At 44.1% G+C, this 17,353-nt stretch overlaps 1 protein-coding gene across 6 annotated transcripts in view; it reads left to right on the plus strand.

The window, feature by feature from the left end:
• Positions 1-7,739, plus strand: part of zmiz2 (zinc finger, MIZ-type containing 2) — a 35,365-nt gene extending 27,626 nt beyond the window's left edge. For 4 of the 6 annotated variants that reach the window (XM_038733639.1, XM_038733637.1, XM_038733640.1 and 1 more), the window contains exons 14-20: positions 1,494-1,651; positions 1,751-1,818; positions 1,901-1,969; positions 2,071-2,312; positions 4,303-4,424; positions 6,108-6,317; positions 7,508-7,739. In XM_038733639.1, coding sequence (XP_038589567.1) covers positions 1,494-1,651; positions 1,751-1,818; positions 1,901-1,969; positions 2,071-2,312; positions 4,303-4,424; positions 6,108-6,317; positions 7,508-7,615 — 977 coding nt within the window. In that variant the 3' untranslated portion in view covers positions 7,616-7,739. Of the gene's footprint in view, positions 1-1,493; positions 1,652-1,750; positions 1,819-1,900; positions 1,970-2,070; positions 2,313-4,302; positions 4,425-6,107; positions 6,318-6,735; positions 6,818-7,507 lie in introns of all 6 variants that reach the window. The other 2 variants (XR_005446767.1, XR_005446768.1) reach the window with 2 other exon arrangements.
• Positions 7,740-17,353: the final 9,614 nt, after the last annotated feature.

Below are 17,353 nucleotides of genomic sequence, written 5' to 3' on the forward strand. Positions count from 1 at the left end.
TAAATGAATAAATGTAAATATAGTTAATTAAGCCTCCACGCTGTATATACATTTAATAAAAGTAGCTCTACTGCAGCCGGCTACAATATTAGATTGCATATTACTGGTCAATAATAATAATAATAATCTAATAGTATAATATAATAATGTAAAAATGACGGAGCTAATTTTGGCCGCATTGTGATGTGTTGTACTTTTTACACTTTTAAGTGCATTATAATATGAGCTTTTACTTAAGTAAGATTTTGAATGCATGTATTTTTTAATTGTGGTATTAATACTTTTATTTTAGTATTTAAGTAGATCTCAAAAAGCAAATTCTTTTCATGTGTAAACTTTAGCAATACAGCTGAACACTTTTTCCACCACTGTCCATATCCAAAGTGTGTGTGCACAACAGCAGACTCATTAAAATGCCTGCAACCTTTTTGTTTTGGGGTGGTTGTTTTTTTTTGTTTTTTTTGTCCTTGCAACAATTTTACTTTAATTTATGACAAGTAAATTCCTATGAAGGTGCGCTTGTTTACACCTCCCACCTGATGTTTCCCTCCTCCAGGTTTCTGAATTAAGAACCCTTCTGAGAGAAGAAAATTATTTCAGATGTCTGCAGTTATTTATATTTTATAATCTAATTCCTTTAAAAACTGGTGCCATGTGTTTGAACTTTTTAAAGCTCTTTATGGCCTGTTTTATCTCTTTAACTCACTCATAACTTTTTAAATTGTGGTCCATACCGCTTCCACCATGGTCCTGTTTTGATCATATGTCTTCACCGTTGTGAAGTTTGTTTGTGTTTTGTTTTGGGCTTTTTACGTAACGATTATTTTTCAAATTGATTAATCTAACGATTTTTGTTTTGATTAGTCGATTTATCTAACGACTAATTTTGTGTATTCTAAAGAAAGAAATGTTGCCTACTATTCGATTAACATACCAATTTATCCAAAATAAATATCAAAAACATGTCTAATCAATAAATTAGTATTTTATTCAGTCATCCTGATGAAGCACATTAGATTTGACAATAGCAGCATATCTTAAAATTATTCAAATTTCCACGTCACTCGTGCTGTGATAATAACAATAACAGACATTAATTAGGCTGCTTTACTTAAAAATGTTTCTGTATTTATTTCAATATTGAGTAATGCAGTATGATAATCAAATGAATTTCTGCATCAGTGCGGGGTTATTGTTGTCTGTAATGTCAGTTTCAGCTGTTGTCTCGCTCATACGTGGCTGTTAAACAGAATATATGAAACGGCCGACCATTAGATGACATACGGTGTAAGCATGTAACTTCATGCAGCTTCACGTCTTCATGGACAGCAGTTTGCTGCAGTGAAGCTTTATTCGATGTCCTCTTGTCAGACTGTGATTGTAAATAAGAATAACTAACTTGCCAGGTTAATTGAAAGGTTTAATTAAAAGTTCTGAGCAACAGAATGAAAGAAATTGTGCTTAATTTGTTTTTATTGTCTTGTCTCTTTCAGTAAAGAGAAATTTCAGTAGCGGCACCATCCCCGGGACCCCAGGTCTGAATGGAGAGGATGGCGTAGAGCAGACAGCCATCAAGGTTTCTCTCAAATGCCCGATCACATTCAGACGAATCCAGCTGCCGGCCAGAGGCCACGACTGTAGACACATACAGGTGGGGTCTCAAAGACGCGCGCACACACGTACATACATGCGTGTAATTATACAGTAATATGTATAATTATCTCATACAAATGTCTTTGTTTGTTTGTAGTGTTTCGACCTGGAGTCCTATTTGCAACTTAATTGTGAAAGAGGGACCTGGCGATGTCCCGTGTGCAAGTATGTTCTGCATCAAGGTCTCATTTTTGCAATTAGGAGTTACCAGCATAAAATGTAACCCGCACTTTGTTCCTGTTCGCAGTAAAACAGCTTTGCTAGAAGGGCTGGAGGTGGACCAGTACATGCTCGGGATACTTGTGTACATCCAGAAGTAAGTGATAATATGTGGATTTAATTTGTGGGATCATTTATTTCTCTATATGATGTCTTGTAACTTTTTTGTGTATTAATGTATTTCTTTTTTCCTCTCAGTTCTGAATATGAGGAGATCACCATAGACCCAGTGTGCGGGTGGAGGCCGGTGCCGGTCAAACCAGACCTGCACATAAAGGAGGAGCCCGATGGTCCGGTCCTGAAACGCTGCCGAACAGTCAGCCCGAGTCACATGGTCCTGCCTAATGTGATGGAAATGATCGCCGCCCTGGGCCCGGCGTCGTCCCCCTACCAGAGTCTGACTACAGGAGGCAGGAACACCCCGGACTACAACAGGCCAGGTAGATTCAAGACTGAGGAGGGAAACATGTCAGGGAGTTAAATACATAAACACATAAACTACAGCTGAGAAACTTTCCACTTCTAAAAAGATAATGAAGGGGTGGGGGTAAAAATTGATACAGCATAGTATCGCGATATGTTGCGTGGCAATATTGTATCGATACACGGACGCCAAGTATCAATCTTTTATTAGACAATGAACAAAATTATAAACGAATCCCCCCATTCATCATGAGCTGAACTCAAAGATCTAAGACTTTCTCTATGTACACAAAAGGCCTGTTTCTCTCAAATATTGTTCACAAATCTGTCAAAATCTGTGTTAGTGAGCACTTCACCTTTGCCGAGATAATCCATCCACCTCACAGGTGTGGCATATCAAGATGCTGATCAGACACCATGGGTATTGCACAGGTGTGCCTCAGGCTGGCCACAATAAAAGGCCTCAGGCTGGCCACAATAAAAGGCCACTCCAAAATGTGAAGTTTCACTGTATTGGGGGGGTCCGGATACCAGTCAGTTTCTGGTGTGACCACCATTTCCCTCACACAGTCCAACACATCTCCTTTGCATTGAGTTGATATGGTTGCTGTTTGCGGTCTGTGGAAAGTTGGTCCACTCCTCTTCAATGGCTGTGCGAAGATCTGAAACATTTCGCTTTGACAAACCATGAAAAAACATAAGAAATCAGGAAGGGGGCAAACGCTTTTTCACACCACTGTATTTCAGTTGGTTGATTGGTTGGTTGATTCCTCACAAAGGATTTAGCAATATGTGAATCAGAATCTGATGACAGTTGTGGGGTTGTTTGCTTCTGTTTCCAGGCCACTATAACACTTACCTTTTAAGTCCTCACTGTTTAGCATTTATAAGCAGTATATAAACACTTGCACTATAAATGCTACTATAACCTACTCCTGCGAACACCCATGTGGATAATATATGAAAATAGGGTAAAAGATAAAATGTCTTCCTAGGATAAGCTATAATTGTGAAATATTGTACATTAATAAGCTAAAAATGTCCTTACAGCTGCTTTCAAATATGTGTTATAAACATTTATTAAATGTTTATATAGTAGTTATAAATTCTGAAGGAGATTGTTACTGATGATTGTTTATTCAGTTGTCAATATTTAATATAGGAGAGAGGAAAAACTTTGGATTTGAAACCAAACTTTTAAGGTGTATATGTAGATAAGTGTATATGTAGATAATGTTTTTATCTGGGTGACAAATTAAAGGAAAAGTGTCTCAGTATGGAGTCATCCCACCACGAGCCTCCGGAGCAGCTTCAGGGCTCCTCGCCAAGTCTGAGGAACTCAATTGACCCTTCGCTAAGCCACGCCTTGAATACACAGCTGGCCAATCACAGCTCAGTATAGAACTCGCTCTAACTGAGGTCCGACACTTTCATGGATACGCTCCATTGAGTCTAATGCAAAAAGAGTCGTTTTATAGCTTTTTTTGGCTGTATTTTTCCAAGATATGGCCAAACGCTGTTCCTGTAAATAGTTGGTCACTGCCCAGAGAGGTTGAAAGGAGAAGTACGATTTATTCTCTTTCCAAAACCTGAAATAAATCCAGAAAAATGTCGGCAAATTTGACAATATTTCTCTGGGGAGTGCAGTAATAGTGGCAGCGCAGTTTGTCGGACTTAGCAACAGTAACTAAGGGGTGCGGGGCCTAGCGAAGGGTCAGTTGGTGGGATGAACGCCATTCCTCCACAAGATATTCCCTCATTTATATAAACAACCTTTATTTAATCAGGTCATCTCTTTTGAGATTAAGAGAAACCTGAGTACAGCAGATAGAAAGAAGCACAGAACGAGCCAGACATAACAAAAGGACATATCAAAGACCTCACTAAACAGATCTGAAGATGAAAGTTGCTGCTCTGGTCAATATAATGCAAGAGAAAAGAAAAAGTCTACACTGACCTGTTTCTGTTTGACTGGAAGTAATGTTTGTTTTGTTTTTGGTCTTGTAGGGAGCCAGGGATTCTCCAGCCAAACAGGATTTACAGACTTCCCCAACACTCCTGGCACCCCGACGCTCGGAGAGTACGCTTCCTCCGGACCGCCGCCTCCACTCCCCTATCAGTCTGAGCAGGTTGGACGCCTTTTTAAAGTACCCTAATATGCATGCATGAGCAAACACAAAGGAGCCATACATCCCTGTCTCTTTCTTGACATCGCCTCAGGCCACAGTGACGGGGATCAGGCTCGGTGTCTTTTCTGTTCGGCTCACTCAGGACATGTTCCTTAATGGTTGAGTGGACGTCAGTGACAACCAGAGTATTCAGGCGTGGACAGAAGCCGCTGCTGCGTGAGATTCCTTCACATACAGACCCAGAGTTAGAGGTGGAGGAAGAGAGAGAAAATGGCGAGGGACGAAGAAGAAAGTGTCCAAAGTATGGGATTATTTCAAGCCAAAAGAAAAAAAACAACTCTGTAATGTTACAGCCCGTCCACCGTAAAACGAAACTTATGTCGCCTACTGCAATAGCAATCCGCCTGGTTGTAACGTCAGAGTAATGACTTAACTTATACAGCTGATCCGCTGGCGCCGCTGCTAAGAGAAAGTACTTCTTAAACGATGCATCAATGAATCGATGAAACAATCTGGAGAAGCTTCGAGTACTAAAATCATCGTTAGCTGCAGTCCTAATGGAAATGTTTTGCCATTGTAGACGTCAAATAAATAAATGACAGCCAGGTGATGGAGGTAATGTTTCGAGTTAAAACTTGAGATTAAAGTGGTAAATTTTAGAAGAAAATCACTCAGATCACTGCAGAAATCTGAAATTGTGTTTTTCAAGTTCTTTTTTTCCCCAGTCATTAATAACACAAGACAAGAGTCATGAAGACGAAAGAGAAGAGGTAGATATGGGGCGGGTATGAGGGACTGCAACAAAGCCACTTGAATATGTCACATCTTAGTCATTTATTAATGTCTGCAGTTCTTCCCAGTTTTTTATTGAACAGAAGGATTATCTCATAGTGCTGGTTGGTTAAAGTAGCTTTTAGTGTTTAATCAGTATCTGCGTACCCTGCTTTAGTTGTGTTTAATAACACCACAAATCGGTAATATTTTATTTTCTTTCTCAAAATTTGTGACTTTAAACTCACAGAATATCTCAGTTTTTTTCTCGCACCTTGTATAATCTCAGAGACAATTTGATTTTTTTTTTCTTGTAAATTTTAGGGGTTTTTTTTCTTCTAGATTTACCACTTTAATCGAATATCTGTTTTTTTTCTCGCACATTTTATAATCTCAGAGACTTCAGATTTTGTTCTTGTAAATTTGTGAGTTTTTTTTCTTATAGATTTACCACTTTAATCTCAGAATATCCATGTTTTTTTGTTTTTTTTTGTAAAACTTTTTGAAAATGTTATTGAGCCTTTTTTTTTTTTAAAGTGAAGCTATATATTTGTGAGGCGTGAGTACCACTGACTGTCTGTTCCTTCTGGCTTGTGAGTTCAGTTAAGAGCCTTTAACTGGACCTGAATTCGACAGCACCGACTGAGAATATATTCGCTCACATACCTCGCCACTAAACCGCATACCACCTGTCGCTTGCAGCTGCTCGACTGTCTGCTGAAGGTCTTTAGAGAAAAGTGTCCGTCCATCTTGACTGTCACACACTTCTGGCGTTCTGCCTCTTGAGAAAAGACCACAAGGATTACACCTAATGCATGGAGTTAAACTACCCACTGTGAATTTACTGCCATTTTTATTACCATAAAATAAAGATTCTCCTCTTTGTGTCTCTTCCTGGTCTCTCACCGTCAGACGCCTCATTCTGGACGACTCGAACACGCCCACAACATCCTCCAGCAGCACAGTTCAGGTGTTCACGGCAGTCAGAGTCACGGTGACGCCAGCAGTCCACTGCCGCAGAGGAACATTAATACCCAGAATTCCCGGCTGCAGAATGAAGGCTCCTTCGGTCTGGGAGGCCCGGGAGGACCTGGAGGAGAGGGAGCCGATCACACACTAGATGTGAGTGGAAACCTGTTGATCACGTGTTCAGTTCTATATAAGAGCATGTAACTTTTAAAGGACTTGAACGTAACTTAATCTCTCTGTTTGTAACTCCAGGGCACGGGTCTATCAAACTGCTAAAAGAGATAAAAGTAAAGAAGAAAGCCTAAATATTAAACTTCTTACATCTTTTCAACATTTTTAAGAGAGCTCCAGATGTCTCCTGTAGAAATATTTTGACGTTTTGAGACATACACTTTTTGCTGTCTTCCTGAGACAGCAAAAAGTGATAAGATGATAAGATAACCACCATCATGTCCGTATGGTAAATATGAAGCGACAGCCAGCAGCTAGCCTGGGTCTGTCCAAATGTATAAAGAAATTTGCCTAGCAGCACCTTTAAAGCTCTCTGATTAATACATTATATCTTGTGTAGTACCAGATTTTTTTTTGACCAGGACCAGTGACTTCATGGAGTATCCACTGGTTTCCTGACAGCTACTCCAAGCCAAGAAAAAGTGAGCACATAATCCCCCCGTGTCGATTTTCGATCAGTGAGCTTTACAGGTGTTTCCAGTTTAAGCCAATTGGCTGCTGGCATGACACTGGTTGATTGATATTCTCTAAATCAGCGCAAGAAAGTAAATAAGCATATTTTCAGAAATGTGGAACCTGTAAGTTGGTTCATAGTAGATCCTGTGTGACTGGACAAAATATAAGACTGGTATGTTAGCTTAAGCCATATTTATAATTCAGAATAGGTTAGTTTTAGCCTTTGTCTCTTTTGAATTGACTTTCTGTGCATCATCATTGTCTGCAAATGTATCCTGCTCCTGTTGGATTTTCTCTTATTTCTTTATTATAAAATATTATTAATTTCACATTTTAATTGCTACTGGATATATACAATAACAAAACACATAACATAAAGTCAAGTTTGTTATTTTTAAAGATTGAACAATAGGGCAGGTGTAGGATAAATCCTTTTCTCTGATTGGTTTCTGAGCATACATGTGATAAATCATGTGATCTTAAGGTTTATCTTACACTTCCCTGTAAGGAGGAGTTTGTTGTTCTTATTCTTCACACACGTTTGGTAAATACGGACCTCCAATATCTTCCTGTAGTGAAACTGTTTTATATGTCCAGACTTTTTTAAACTTTTAATTTGATGTTTAATTGAATTTCTCTTTCTGTCTGTCGTTAAGCTTCTTCCTGAGCTGACCAACCCGGACGAGCTGCTGTCCTACCTGGGCCCCCCCGACCTTCCCAACAACAGCAGTGACGACCTCCTGTCTCTGTTTGAGAACAACTGACCGTCTTCACCAGTCCATCCTCTGCTTCTCTGTCTGCTGTAGCCCTGCCCTCATCGGCACGTCTCTGTTGACACCCACTTCTTGTGTGTCTGTGTGCATAAATGCGTGTGAGCGCACCTGTGTGCTTTTTGTGTGTCCTTGTCTTGTTGAAGTGTCCTGCTGTACTTTGAAATTCCTTCAGAGCAGTATACAGGAATAGGAGGGAACACTTTTCATATGCGAACACTGTCATGAAGGATATAACAATACAAAGGCACTGACTCTGCAGACCAGCATTATAAACTATAGCACAACTCACGGGCTGAAGGATTTAAATATTTAATTTATAGATTTTATTTGTTGTTGTGGAGGATAATGGAAGCTGGGATATGTATATGTGGAGTTAATGGACACATCAATACAGTGGTTCCCGAACTAGGGGCAAAAATAATATCACAGTCTATTTAATCTTATATTAATCTTATATTTTTCTCAACTTTGAAATACCCTGTAGACTAAATTAATTTCTCCATTACGTAGTTAAACTTTTCAAACACTCATTGCACTGTTTACAACACATCAAATCAAGGAGGAGTCACTTTAAATAATTCACCCAATCAGCTTAGCCATCTAGTTGGCTATATGTCTATTTGCTTGTTCGTGTAGCGCAGAGTGAACGCTAATCAATGAGATTATGTGAAGTAAGCGGACATTAAATATCGCGATCTCTGTGATTCGCCTACGTTTACTTTCAGAAACGTCTCCAAGCGCATGCTACCCAACCCTCCCAACTCCGATGTAACCTCCAAGTTGGGAACCACTGCATTAAAGGTTAGGGCTTGAGATGTTCTATATTTTTCTTTTTGTCTATGAACAACGTGTTAGTCCGTCTCTCTCTACTGTCTGACTTCCTGTCTGTGGCTCACAGCTCCAAGCTCATTGATTCTGACTGAAGGTGTAAACCTTAAAAATGGGTGAAGACTTTATAATTAATACTTTTGAAAAGGATCAGTAATTTCCTAAAACAGCTGGAAAGGAGGAAACAGTGCATTTGTTGGGGGATTATTTTAGGCGGCGGATGAATCCACATGTGGTGCTCCAGTGAGTATTTGAGACAGCAGGACGGTGTATGTGGGACACAGTCAAAATAAATTACAGTGTGTGTGTGTTCATAACACGTTCTCACTCCCAGGTCATCACATACTGCATGGACGCATGGTCAAGACCCTTTGATGTTTGTAACACACTGGGAAGCCCTGTAGCATGAAATAGCATGAATGCTAAAAGTTGGTTTAGTATGAGAAAAGTCTGAGTAAGGTGAAACAAAAAGTCAGCATAGATTATTTTTAGTGAAGTTACTTAAGTTGGTAAGTTGTAAGTAACATAGTTATTTTAACCATGATGTTTTCCTAAACCTAACAAAATTGCGTTGTTTCACAATGTTAATCACTAGCTATTGTGAAAGTCCAACTTGTCGTAGCATCTTTATTGTCGCTAACATGACCACGGAGCACTGCACATCCAAAAACGATGCTAGAAAGGTACCCAGGGCGTTAAAAAACAACGCCAAGGGGTCTTTAACAAGTGTCTATATGTGACAAATTGGGAGTGAGAAGATGTTCTATGAGGAAGAAAATACAGACTGTGATGCACACACTTGTTAGTAGAATACATTCGCTGTTGGTTTTGGTCGTCATGTATTTGTTTCCAACAAGAGAAATATATAATGACAGGCTTATCTTTTAATACATAATGATGTAAGATAAGGGTAGTTAAAGGTGGTCATATTAGTTTGTCTTTACCAGATGGCAGAGTGAAAGAAAAGATCAGAGTAACCTCCTAATGTAAGGGAAAAAATACAGCCCAGCCTATGAAGGCAGGGCGCAGATGTACAATAGACATTTTGTAATCATGAAGTTGGGAGAGCGCTGAGGTTCATTGTATCTCCGATGTCCTTCAGCACTGTGAAATGTATAAAAATAAAAACTCCCAGCTTTCCGTTTTCGAGCATACTGTATATGAGCACAGCTGTGCGTCATGGCATTTTCTGCCATTTGAAAGCTGTTGGTATGTTTTAAAATCATTTGACATGTATAACCCATCATGACAAGGGTTTATGTACTGTATAATCAGCTGTTTTCATTAGAGAACGTGTGTGCATCAAATTTAATTGTTAATCATGGTAATGTTAATTAGTTGGATAATTGATCATTGTTGGCACTGTATACATACTGTATGTTAGAAAATTATAAAGCAATTGTAAAAAAAAATTAAAAAGGTCATAGAAATCTGCATATGACAGAAAACAGTCAGCTGACATTGAGTAATGCAATTAAAGAGGCAGAAATTATTCTTAATACCACTTTTTAAAGCTGACGTTTTTTCTATGAATTTTGGGACTGTGCCCTTAATGGTCCAACATTGCCCAGACAAGGCAATACGAAATGATGTTCTTTGCCAATTGAGCAACACAATAATGTTATGTTTGGAAATTATGGACTATTTAACTGCAAATTTGCTAGAGAAAAAAAATGTTTTTTAATATGTAAAGTATTCCACATATTTTGTAACACATTGTAATTGCCATTATTTTCTATTTATTTTTTAATCATAATCGTCATTGTACCTACAGTTACCTTGTCCCTTTCCTGAATCTCAGAATCAGAATAAAAAACACTTTATTTGACGAAAGAGTTTGTTTTGAAGGCACTGCTGTTTTAAATTTCCAAGTATTCAACAGTGAATACATTTCATAGTCAAGTTTTTAATGTTGCAGCTATTGAAGTAGTTCTGTTCTGCAGTTGTGTTTATAGTTATGAATTATATTTAATTAGCTCATCAGGGGTTTTCTGATCTGCAAAGTAACAGTACAGATGTTAAATAAATATGGTGGAGTAAAGTGTAAAATATTTCGCTCTGAAAATGTAGAGGAGTAAATAATAACAAAATGTTACTTTAATAACATTTTGAGGTTTGTATTCTTTTTACTCCGTTTTTATCAACTGCGGTTACAAGTTTACAAAGTAAGATTTTACATTTTAAAGTATTAAGTTGAAAGGTTGTCTGTTTCTCCTCTAAACTTCTCACATTTGTTTCATTTAACTGTTTTGAGTCCTAAAGAGAGGGAAAAGTATCAAATAATCCAAAATATATAAATACAGAGTCTATCAGAATTTTTTTTCTTCTTCTTTCCACTCCTATTAATCATCTCACAACCTCATAGATTAATCTGGTGACCTTTTGGAGGGGTCCAACCCCTAGGTTGGGAAACACTGGACTAAACTAACTGTATAAAGTGGTTAAAGTTTTAGTACTTGTTATACAGTTGGCTAGTTTTACTACTATATACATAAAGGAGTAAAACAAGCCAGCTGTATAAAAAATAGTAAAACAAGCTAACTGTATATGAAGTTGTTAAAACTAGCTAACTAACATTATATAAGGTAGTAAAACTAGCTAACTGTAAATAAGGTAGTAAAACAAGCTAACTGTATATGAAGTTGTTAAAACTAGCTAACTAACATCATATAAGGTAGTAAAACTAGCTAACTGTAAATAAGGTAGTAAAACAAGCTGACTGTATACTGTATGTAAAGTTAAAACTAGCTAACTCTATATAATAAAGTAGTAAAACTAGCTAACTGTAACTTTAACGTTATATAAGGTAGTAAAACTAGCAAACTGTAACTTTAACGTTATATAAGGTAGTAAAACTAGCTAACTGTATACTGTATAAAAAGTAGTAAAACTAGCTAACTGTAAATAAGGTAGTAAAACAAGCGGACTGTATGTAAAGTTAAAACTACCTAACTCTATATAATAAAGTAGTAAAACTAGCTAACTGTAACTTTAACGTTATATAAGGTAGTAAAACTAGCTAACTGTAACTTTAACGTTATATAAGGTAGTAAAACTAGCTAACTGTATACTGTATAAAAAGTAGTAAAACTAGCTAACTGTAAATAAGGTAGTAAAACAAGCCAACTGTAAATAAGGTAGTAAAACAAGCCAACTGTAAATAAGGTAGTAAAACTAGCTAACTGTAAATAAGGTAGTAAAATTAGCCTACTGTATAAAAAGTAGTAAAACTAGCTAACTGCATATAAAGTATTAAAACTTGCTGACCTAACTGTACATAAAGTAGTTATTAGATCAGTTTCATTTTACTGCACAACCAGTACTTTTACTTTGATACTTTAAGTACGTTTAGCTGATAATACCTCTGTTCTTTTCCTAAATAGGATTTTGAACGAGGTAATGTTACTTGAAATGGAGCATTTTTACATTGTGATATTAACACATTTCCTCGCACATTTTCACAGATATTCCCAAATGTGATAAACTCAGTAACATTAACGTCTCGGGTTACGTATGTAACCCTGGTTCCCCGAGAAGGGGAACGAGAGACTGCGTCGGTTACGACACTATGGGAACGCCTCTAGGCGAAGCAGGTCTGAACGTGAATGAAATCACTCCAATCCTATTGGCCTGTTGCTAGAACGGTAAGGTGTGACGGAATAACCGGAGGAGTATAAAGCACACCTGTACACACTCATCATTAGCTTAAACTATGAAGCAGGCGCTTCAGGCGGGGAGAGAGGTGCGGCGGGCCGACGCAGTCTCTCGTTCCCCTTCTCGGGGAACCAGGGTTACATACGTAACCCGAGACGTTCCCCTTCGAGGGAACTCGAACTGCGTCGGTTACGACACTATGGGAACGAGATACCCACTAAACCGTGCCGAAAACCCCGCCTGCCCCTGTGTGCAATAAAGTGGCACTACTAAGAGGAGAGCGCACGAGTGCCAGGTGCCGAAGGAAGGTCAAGACTGTAAAACCGAATGAATGTGTGCGGAGTGGCATAGCCAGCCGCTAAACAACATCCTGCAAGAGGCCCCGGAAAGGAGGGCTCGAGAGGCCGCCTTGCCTCTGGTAGAATGAGCCCTCACAGCCACAGGTGAAGGCAAACCGCGCACCTGATAGGCCAGGGAAATAGTCTGAACAATCCAGTTGCTAATAGTATGTTTGGATGCAGGGAGCCCGGCCCTGGGAGACCCAAAACACACTAGCAGCTGGTCAGCCTTCCTCCAACGGGAGGACCTCAGAGTGTAAATACTCAGTGCTCTGACAGGGCAGGCAGATGAAGTCTCCCGTCCTCCGCCGTCACATGAGGTGGAGGATGAAATGCCTGCAGCACTGTGGACCCTGCCGCACAAGAAGGCACTTTAGGGATGTATCCTGAACGAGGGTACAGGATAGCCCTAATATTCCCCGGGGCAAACTCCAGGCTTTGCGGGGAAACCGAAAGCGCTTGGAGATCCCCCACCCTCCTCAGAGAGGTGATAGCAAGGAGAAAGGCCATCTTGAGGGTCAAGTGCTTAGCCTCAGCTGACTCTAGGGGTTCGAAGGGGGCCTCAGCCAACGCCCCAAGAACCACGCCAGATCCCAAGGGGAACCTTGGACCGAGTCGCAGGTCTCATCCTCCGGGCACCACGGAGGAAAAGTACAACCAAGGGAAGTTTCCCCAAGGACCCCTCCCTCAGAGGGGTGTGGAAAGATGAAATAGCTGCCACGTACACCTTGAGGGTGGAAGGGGAAAGACCAGCAGAGAACCGGTCCTGGAGGAACTCAAGTACCTGAACCACCGGGCAGGTAACAGGGTCCACCGACCGCTCCCTACACCAAGTGGAGAAAACACTCCACTTCAGGCCGTACATCCTCCGTGTGGACGGGGCCCTGGAGCTCAGGAGGGTCTCGACTGCTCCGGCTGTTAGACCCGCCTCTAGGTACTGTGCCCCCTCAGGGGCCAGACCCACAGTCGCCATATGGCGGGGCAAGGGTGAAGAACCCGGCCCTGCGCCTGGGACAGCAGGTCTCTCCTCAGAGGGACCCGCCACGGCGGGCCGTCCAGGAGCGACATGATGTCCGAGAACCACACCCGGGTTGGCCAGAACGGGGCTACGAGCAGTAGGCCGACATAGTCCTGGCGGACCCGCTCCAGAACCCCGGGAGCAGAGCGACTGAGGGAAAAGCGTACAGACGTAGCCTCGGCCACGAATGTACCATGGCGTCCAGACCCAACGGGGCTGGAGGAACGAGAGAAACCATAGCGGGCAGTGCGTAGTCTCTTGAGACGCAAACAGATCCACGTCTATGGGGCCGAACTCTTCGCACAAGAGCTCCACCACTTCGGGGTGAAGTCTCCATTCCCCGGGCCTCAGCCCCTGCCTCAACAGCAGGTCTGCTCCCTGATTCTGTGTCCCCAGGAAATACATCGCCCTGAGCGATAGTAACCTCTGCTGGGACCACAGGAGGATCTGACGCGCCAGTCTGTCCAGAGGGCGCGAGCGCAGACCGCCCTGGTGATTCAGATAGGCCACCACCGCTGTGTTGTTCTACTCGGAACGAACCAGGACGTGGTGGCCTTGGAGATCGGGCAGGAAACTCCTTAGAGCCTGGAACACCGCCAACATCTCGAGACAGTTGATATGCCACTCGGATCGATGCACCTGCCAGGATCCCCTTGCAAAGCGGCCATCCATGACCGCGCCCCAGCCCGTGAGGGAGGCGTCTGTCGAAATAACCAGCCGGCGACAAGACCCTCCCAGCACGGGCCCCTGGGACAGGAACCAAGTTTCCTTCCAAACTGATAGGGAACGAAGACACTTGCGCGTAACCCAAACCAGACGGAGAGGATTCCCCTCGGGGAAAAACCCTTGTTCCTTAGCCACCACTGCAGGGGTCTCATGTGCAGCAGTCCAGATGGTATTACGCTGGACGCAGCCGCCAGGAGACCCAACACTCGTTGAAAGTGTTTCATAGTGATGGCGTGGCCTAACTTCACCCCTTTCACGGCAGCCAATATGGTGTCGACACGTGCCGGAGACAATTGTGCCCGCATCGTTGTCGAATCCCATGCAACCCCTAGGAACGTAGCCCGTTGGGTGGGCGCCAGCACGCTCTTCTTTGCGTTGAGCCTCAGCCCTAAACGCCGCAGACGAGCCAGAACGACATCTCGATGCCGAACCGCCAACTCTCGAGACTGGGCTAGGATGAGCCAGTCGTCGATGAAGTTGAAATCCGGATGCCCCGGAGCCTCAGCGGGGCCAGTGCTGCATCCATACACTTGGTGAATGTGCTAGGGGAAGTGCCAGGCCGAATGGAAGAACCCGATACTGGTAAGCCACACCCCCGAAGGCAAACCTCAGGAACTTCCTGTGAGAAGGACGGATGGAGACCTAGAAATAGGCGTCCTTTAGATCTATCGTGACGAACCAATCCTCAGATTGGATGTGCGTCACGGTGGCGGGGATGATGAGCATCTTTAACCTGAATCTCCTCAGAGACCGGTTAGAACCCGCAGATCCAAAATAGGGCACGCAGCCCTCCGTCCTTCTTGGGGACTATGAAGTCTCTGTCTGGGGGGGAGACACGTTCCACGGCCCCTTTCCTCAGCAGAGTACAAACTTCCTGTCCCAACACCGGACCTTGCTCCGGGCGGACCACAGTCCAAACCACCCCCTCTCTTCTGTTGAATTTGGAGGGCGGGCTATGAACTGTAGTCGATACCCATCTATGGCAGTGCGCAGGACCCGCGGAGAAATGTTCGTCAGGCTCCGCCAAGCGTCTGCAAAGACTGCCAACGGAACCAGCCCCTCGGGGCTGGTGGTCGGTGTCTCGTGTGATCTTCTGGTGGACCCCTGAAGCCCCAGAACGGCAGGGGGGAGCCGCCGAAGATCCACGGTGAGTGAGTCGGGATGCCGTCCGTCTGCAGACCCTCGGGGCAGGCAGTACGGTGCGGACTCGATGGTGGCAGGTGCGTCCTGAACGTGTAAACGGCGGGATAACATCACCTGTTGCCACGGCGGAGGGGACCTCGGTCGGCCTCCGGGGGGGGTGGGGGGGGGTGCGGGAGGGGAGAAAGACTCCCCTACCCCGGTCTTCCCTGAGCTCCGTCGGGACTGGATGACGGTCCTCAGATCGCGTCTCTCAGACGGCTGAGGGTGAGAGCGCCGTCTCGCTGCCCCAGCTCCTCGGGGGGCCCCCGAGAAGCGACACTCTGCTTCCCTCCTCTCCGTAGGAGCTCGTAGAGGGAAGGGACCTACGCCTGGCAGCCTCAGCTGCCTTGGGTCCAGACCGGTGAGGGAGGTACTGGCGGAACGCTTCGCTCTGCGTCTAACGCTTCGTGGTTCTGCGAAGCTCCGCCAGATCTTCCTCGGAGGGACCCCCCCTCTGAACCATCTCCTGTAGCAGGTTGGCTTGGTAGGCTTGAAGCACCGTGGTGTGCAAGCTCGCACCTGCCTGGCCCGCTGGCATGTACGCCTTCCCCACAAGCGTGGATGTGGTGCGACATGGTTTGGATGGTAACGCCGGCTTCTCCAGGGAGGACGCAAGTCGAGGGGAGAGATAGCTCGCAAGCTCATCCTCCACCCGAGGCATCCTCCCATAACCACGGTCCCTAACCCCCATCACATTACTGTAGTTCAGTGATCGGGGTGTGGAAAGCCATGTAGAGAAGGGTCTGCCCCATGATTTACTCAGTTCATCATGTAAATCAGGAAGAGATCGGCGTGGAGGTGGTGCGTGGTGCTTAAGAAACCTTTCATCAAGCTTACCACTAGCCTGTGGTGTCTGCTCCTCCTGTCTCTTGGTGTTGAGCTTAGCCACGGCTCTAGTTACCACCTCCAGCAGCACGTCATAGTCGGGCGCGGCCAGATGTCGCCGCCCCGACACCCGGAAGTCATCGTCCACTGCGCTGAGCAGGTCCGCCTCCTCGGAGTCGGATTGCTGCCGCGTCTCCGGATCCAAACCGCGAGCGGGAGAAGCCGAGAACGGGCACCCCGAACGAGGAAAGGAAGCGTCGGAGCCAGCGGATGAAGGTCGGGAAAAAGCCTCAGCCGTCCCGAAATCCTCCGACAGATCACGCTGTGAACCCATGAGTGAAGCCGCCGGGCCGCCTCAGCGGCCGCAGGGCCCGCGCCACGGGGAAAACACATCCGGCCATCCTCGGAAAAGAGAGCCATGCGGGACCTCAGTACCCGCACGGAAAGGGCTTCGCAACGGGCGCAGGCAGCCCCCTCGAGAGCTGCCCGTGCGTGCTCCATTCCCAAACATGAGAGACACATCTCATGAGAATCTCCATCCGTGATGTACCGAGGGCAAGAAAAAACACACCTTCTGTACATCTGGTTGCCGGACATGCTGGTAGACTTCTTCTTCAGGTAAGACATACTGCTTGTAGGACTGGAGCTTTCTTCAAACAACATACAGAGCGCCTGCTGAATAAAAAAAAGCTAATGATGAGTGTGTACAGGTGTGCTTTATACTCCTCCGGTTATTCCGTCACACCTTACCGTTCTAGCAACAGGCCAATAGGATTGGAGTGATTTCATTCACGTTCAGACCTGCTTCGCCTAGAGGCGTTCCCATAGTGTCGTAACCGACGCAGTTCGAGTTCCCTCGAAGGGGAACTCTTTTTTCCCCCCATTGAAATCCCAGAGAACCTCGCCCACTGTTTTGGGTGAGTTTGATTCTAACACCTTTCATACGCCAGTGCTTTTCAGATGGCTGATTTTCACAGCAGGAACCCGCCTGCCTGCGCACTGCCCCGCCCGGTCGGGATGCCGTGGGAACATCTCTCTAATCGACAGCTCTTCACAATTAGCCCCGCCCATCTTCATACCTATTGGTCCATTCGTGTGCCATTTTAGAAGAACGCAGCTGTGATTGGCCGGCGGCAGCCTTTACATCACCGGTGCACA

The sequence above is a fragment of the Micropterus salmoides genome, unplaced genomic scaffold (genome assembly GCF_014851395.1).
Source record: "Micropterus salmoides isolate LMB-PRFRI ecotype aquatic unplaced genomic scaffold, ASM1485139v1 Ms_hic_scaffold_20, whole genome shotgun sequence".
In the NCBI taxonomy this organism is placed as follows: Eukaryota; Metazoa; Chordata; class Actinopteri; order Centrarchiformes; family Centrarchidae; genus Micropterus; species Micropterus salmoides.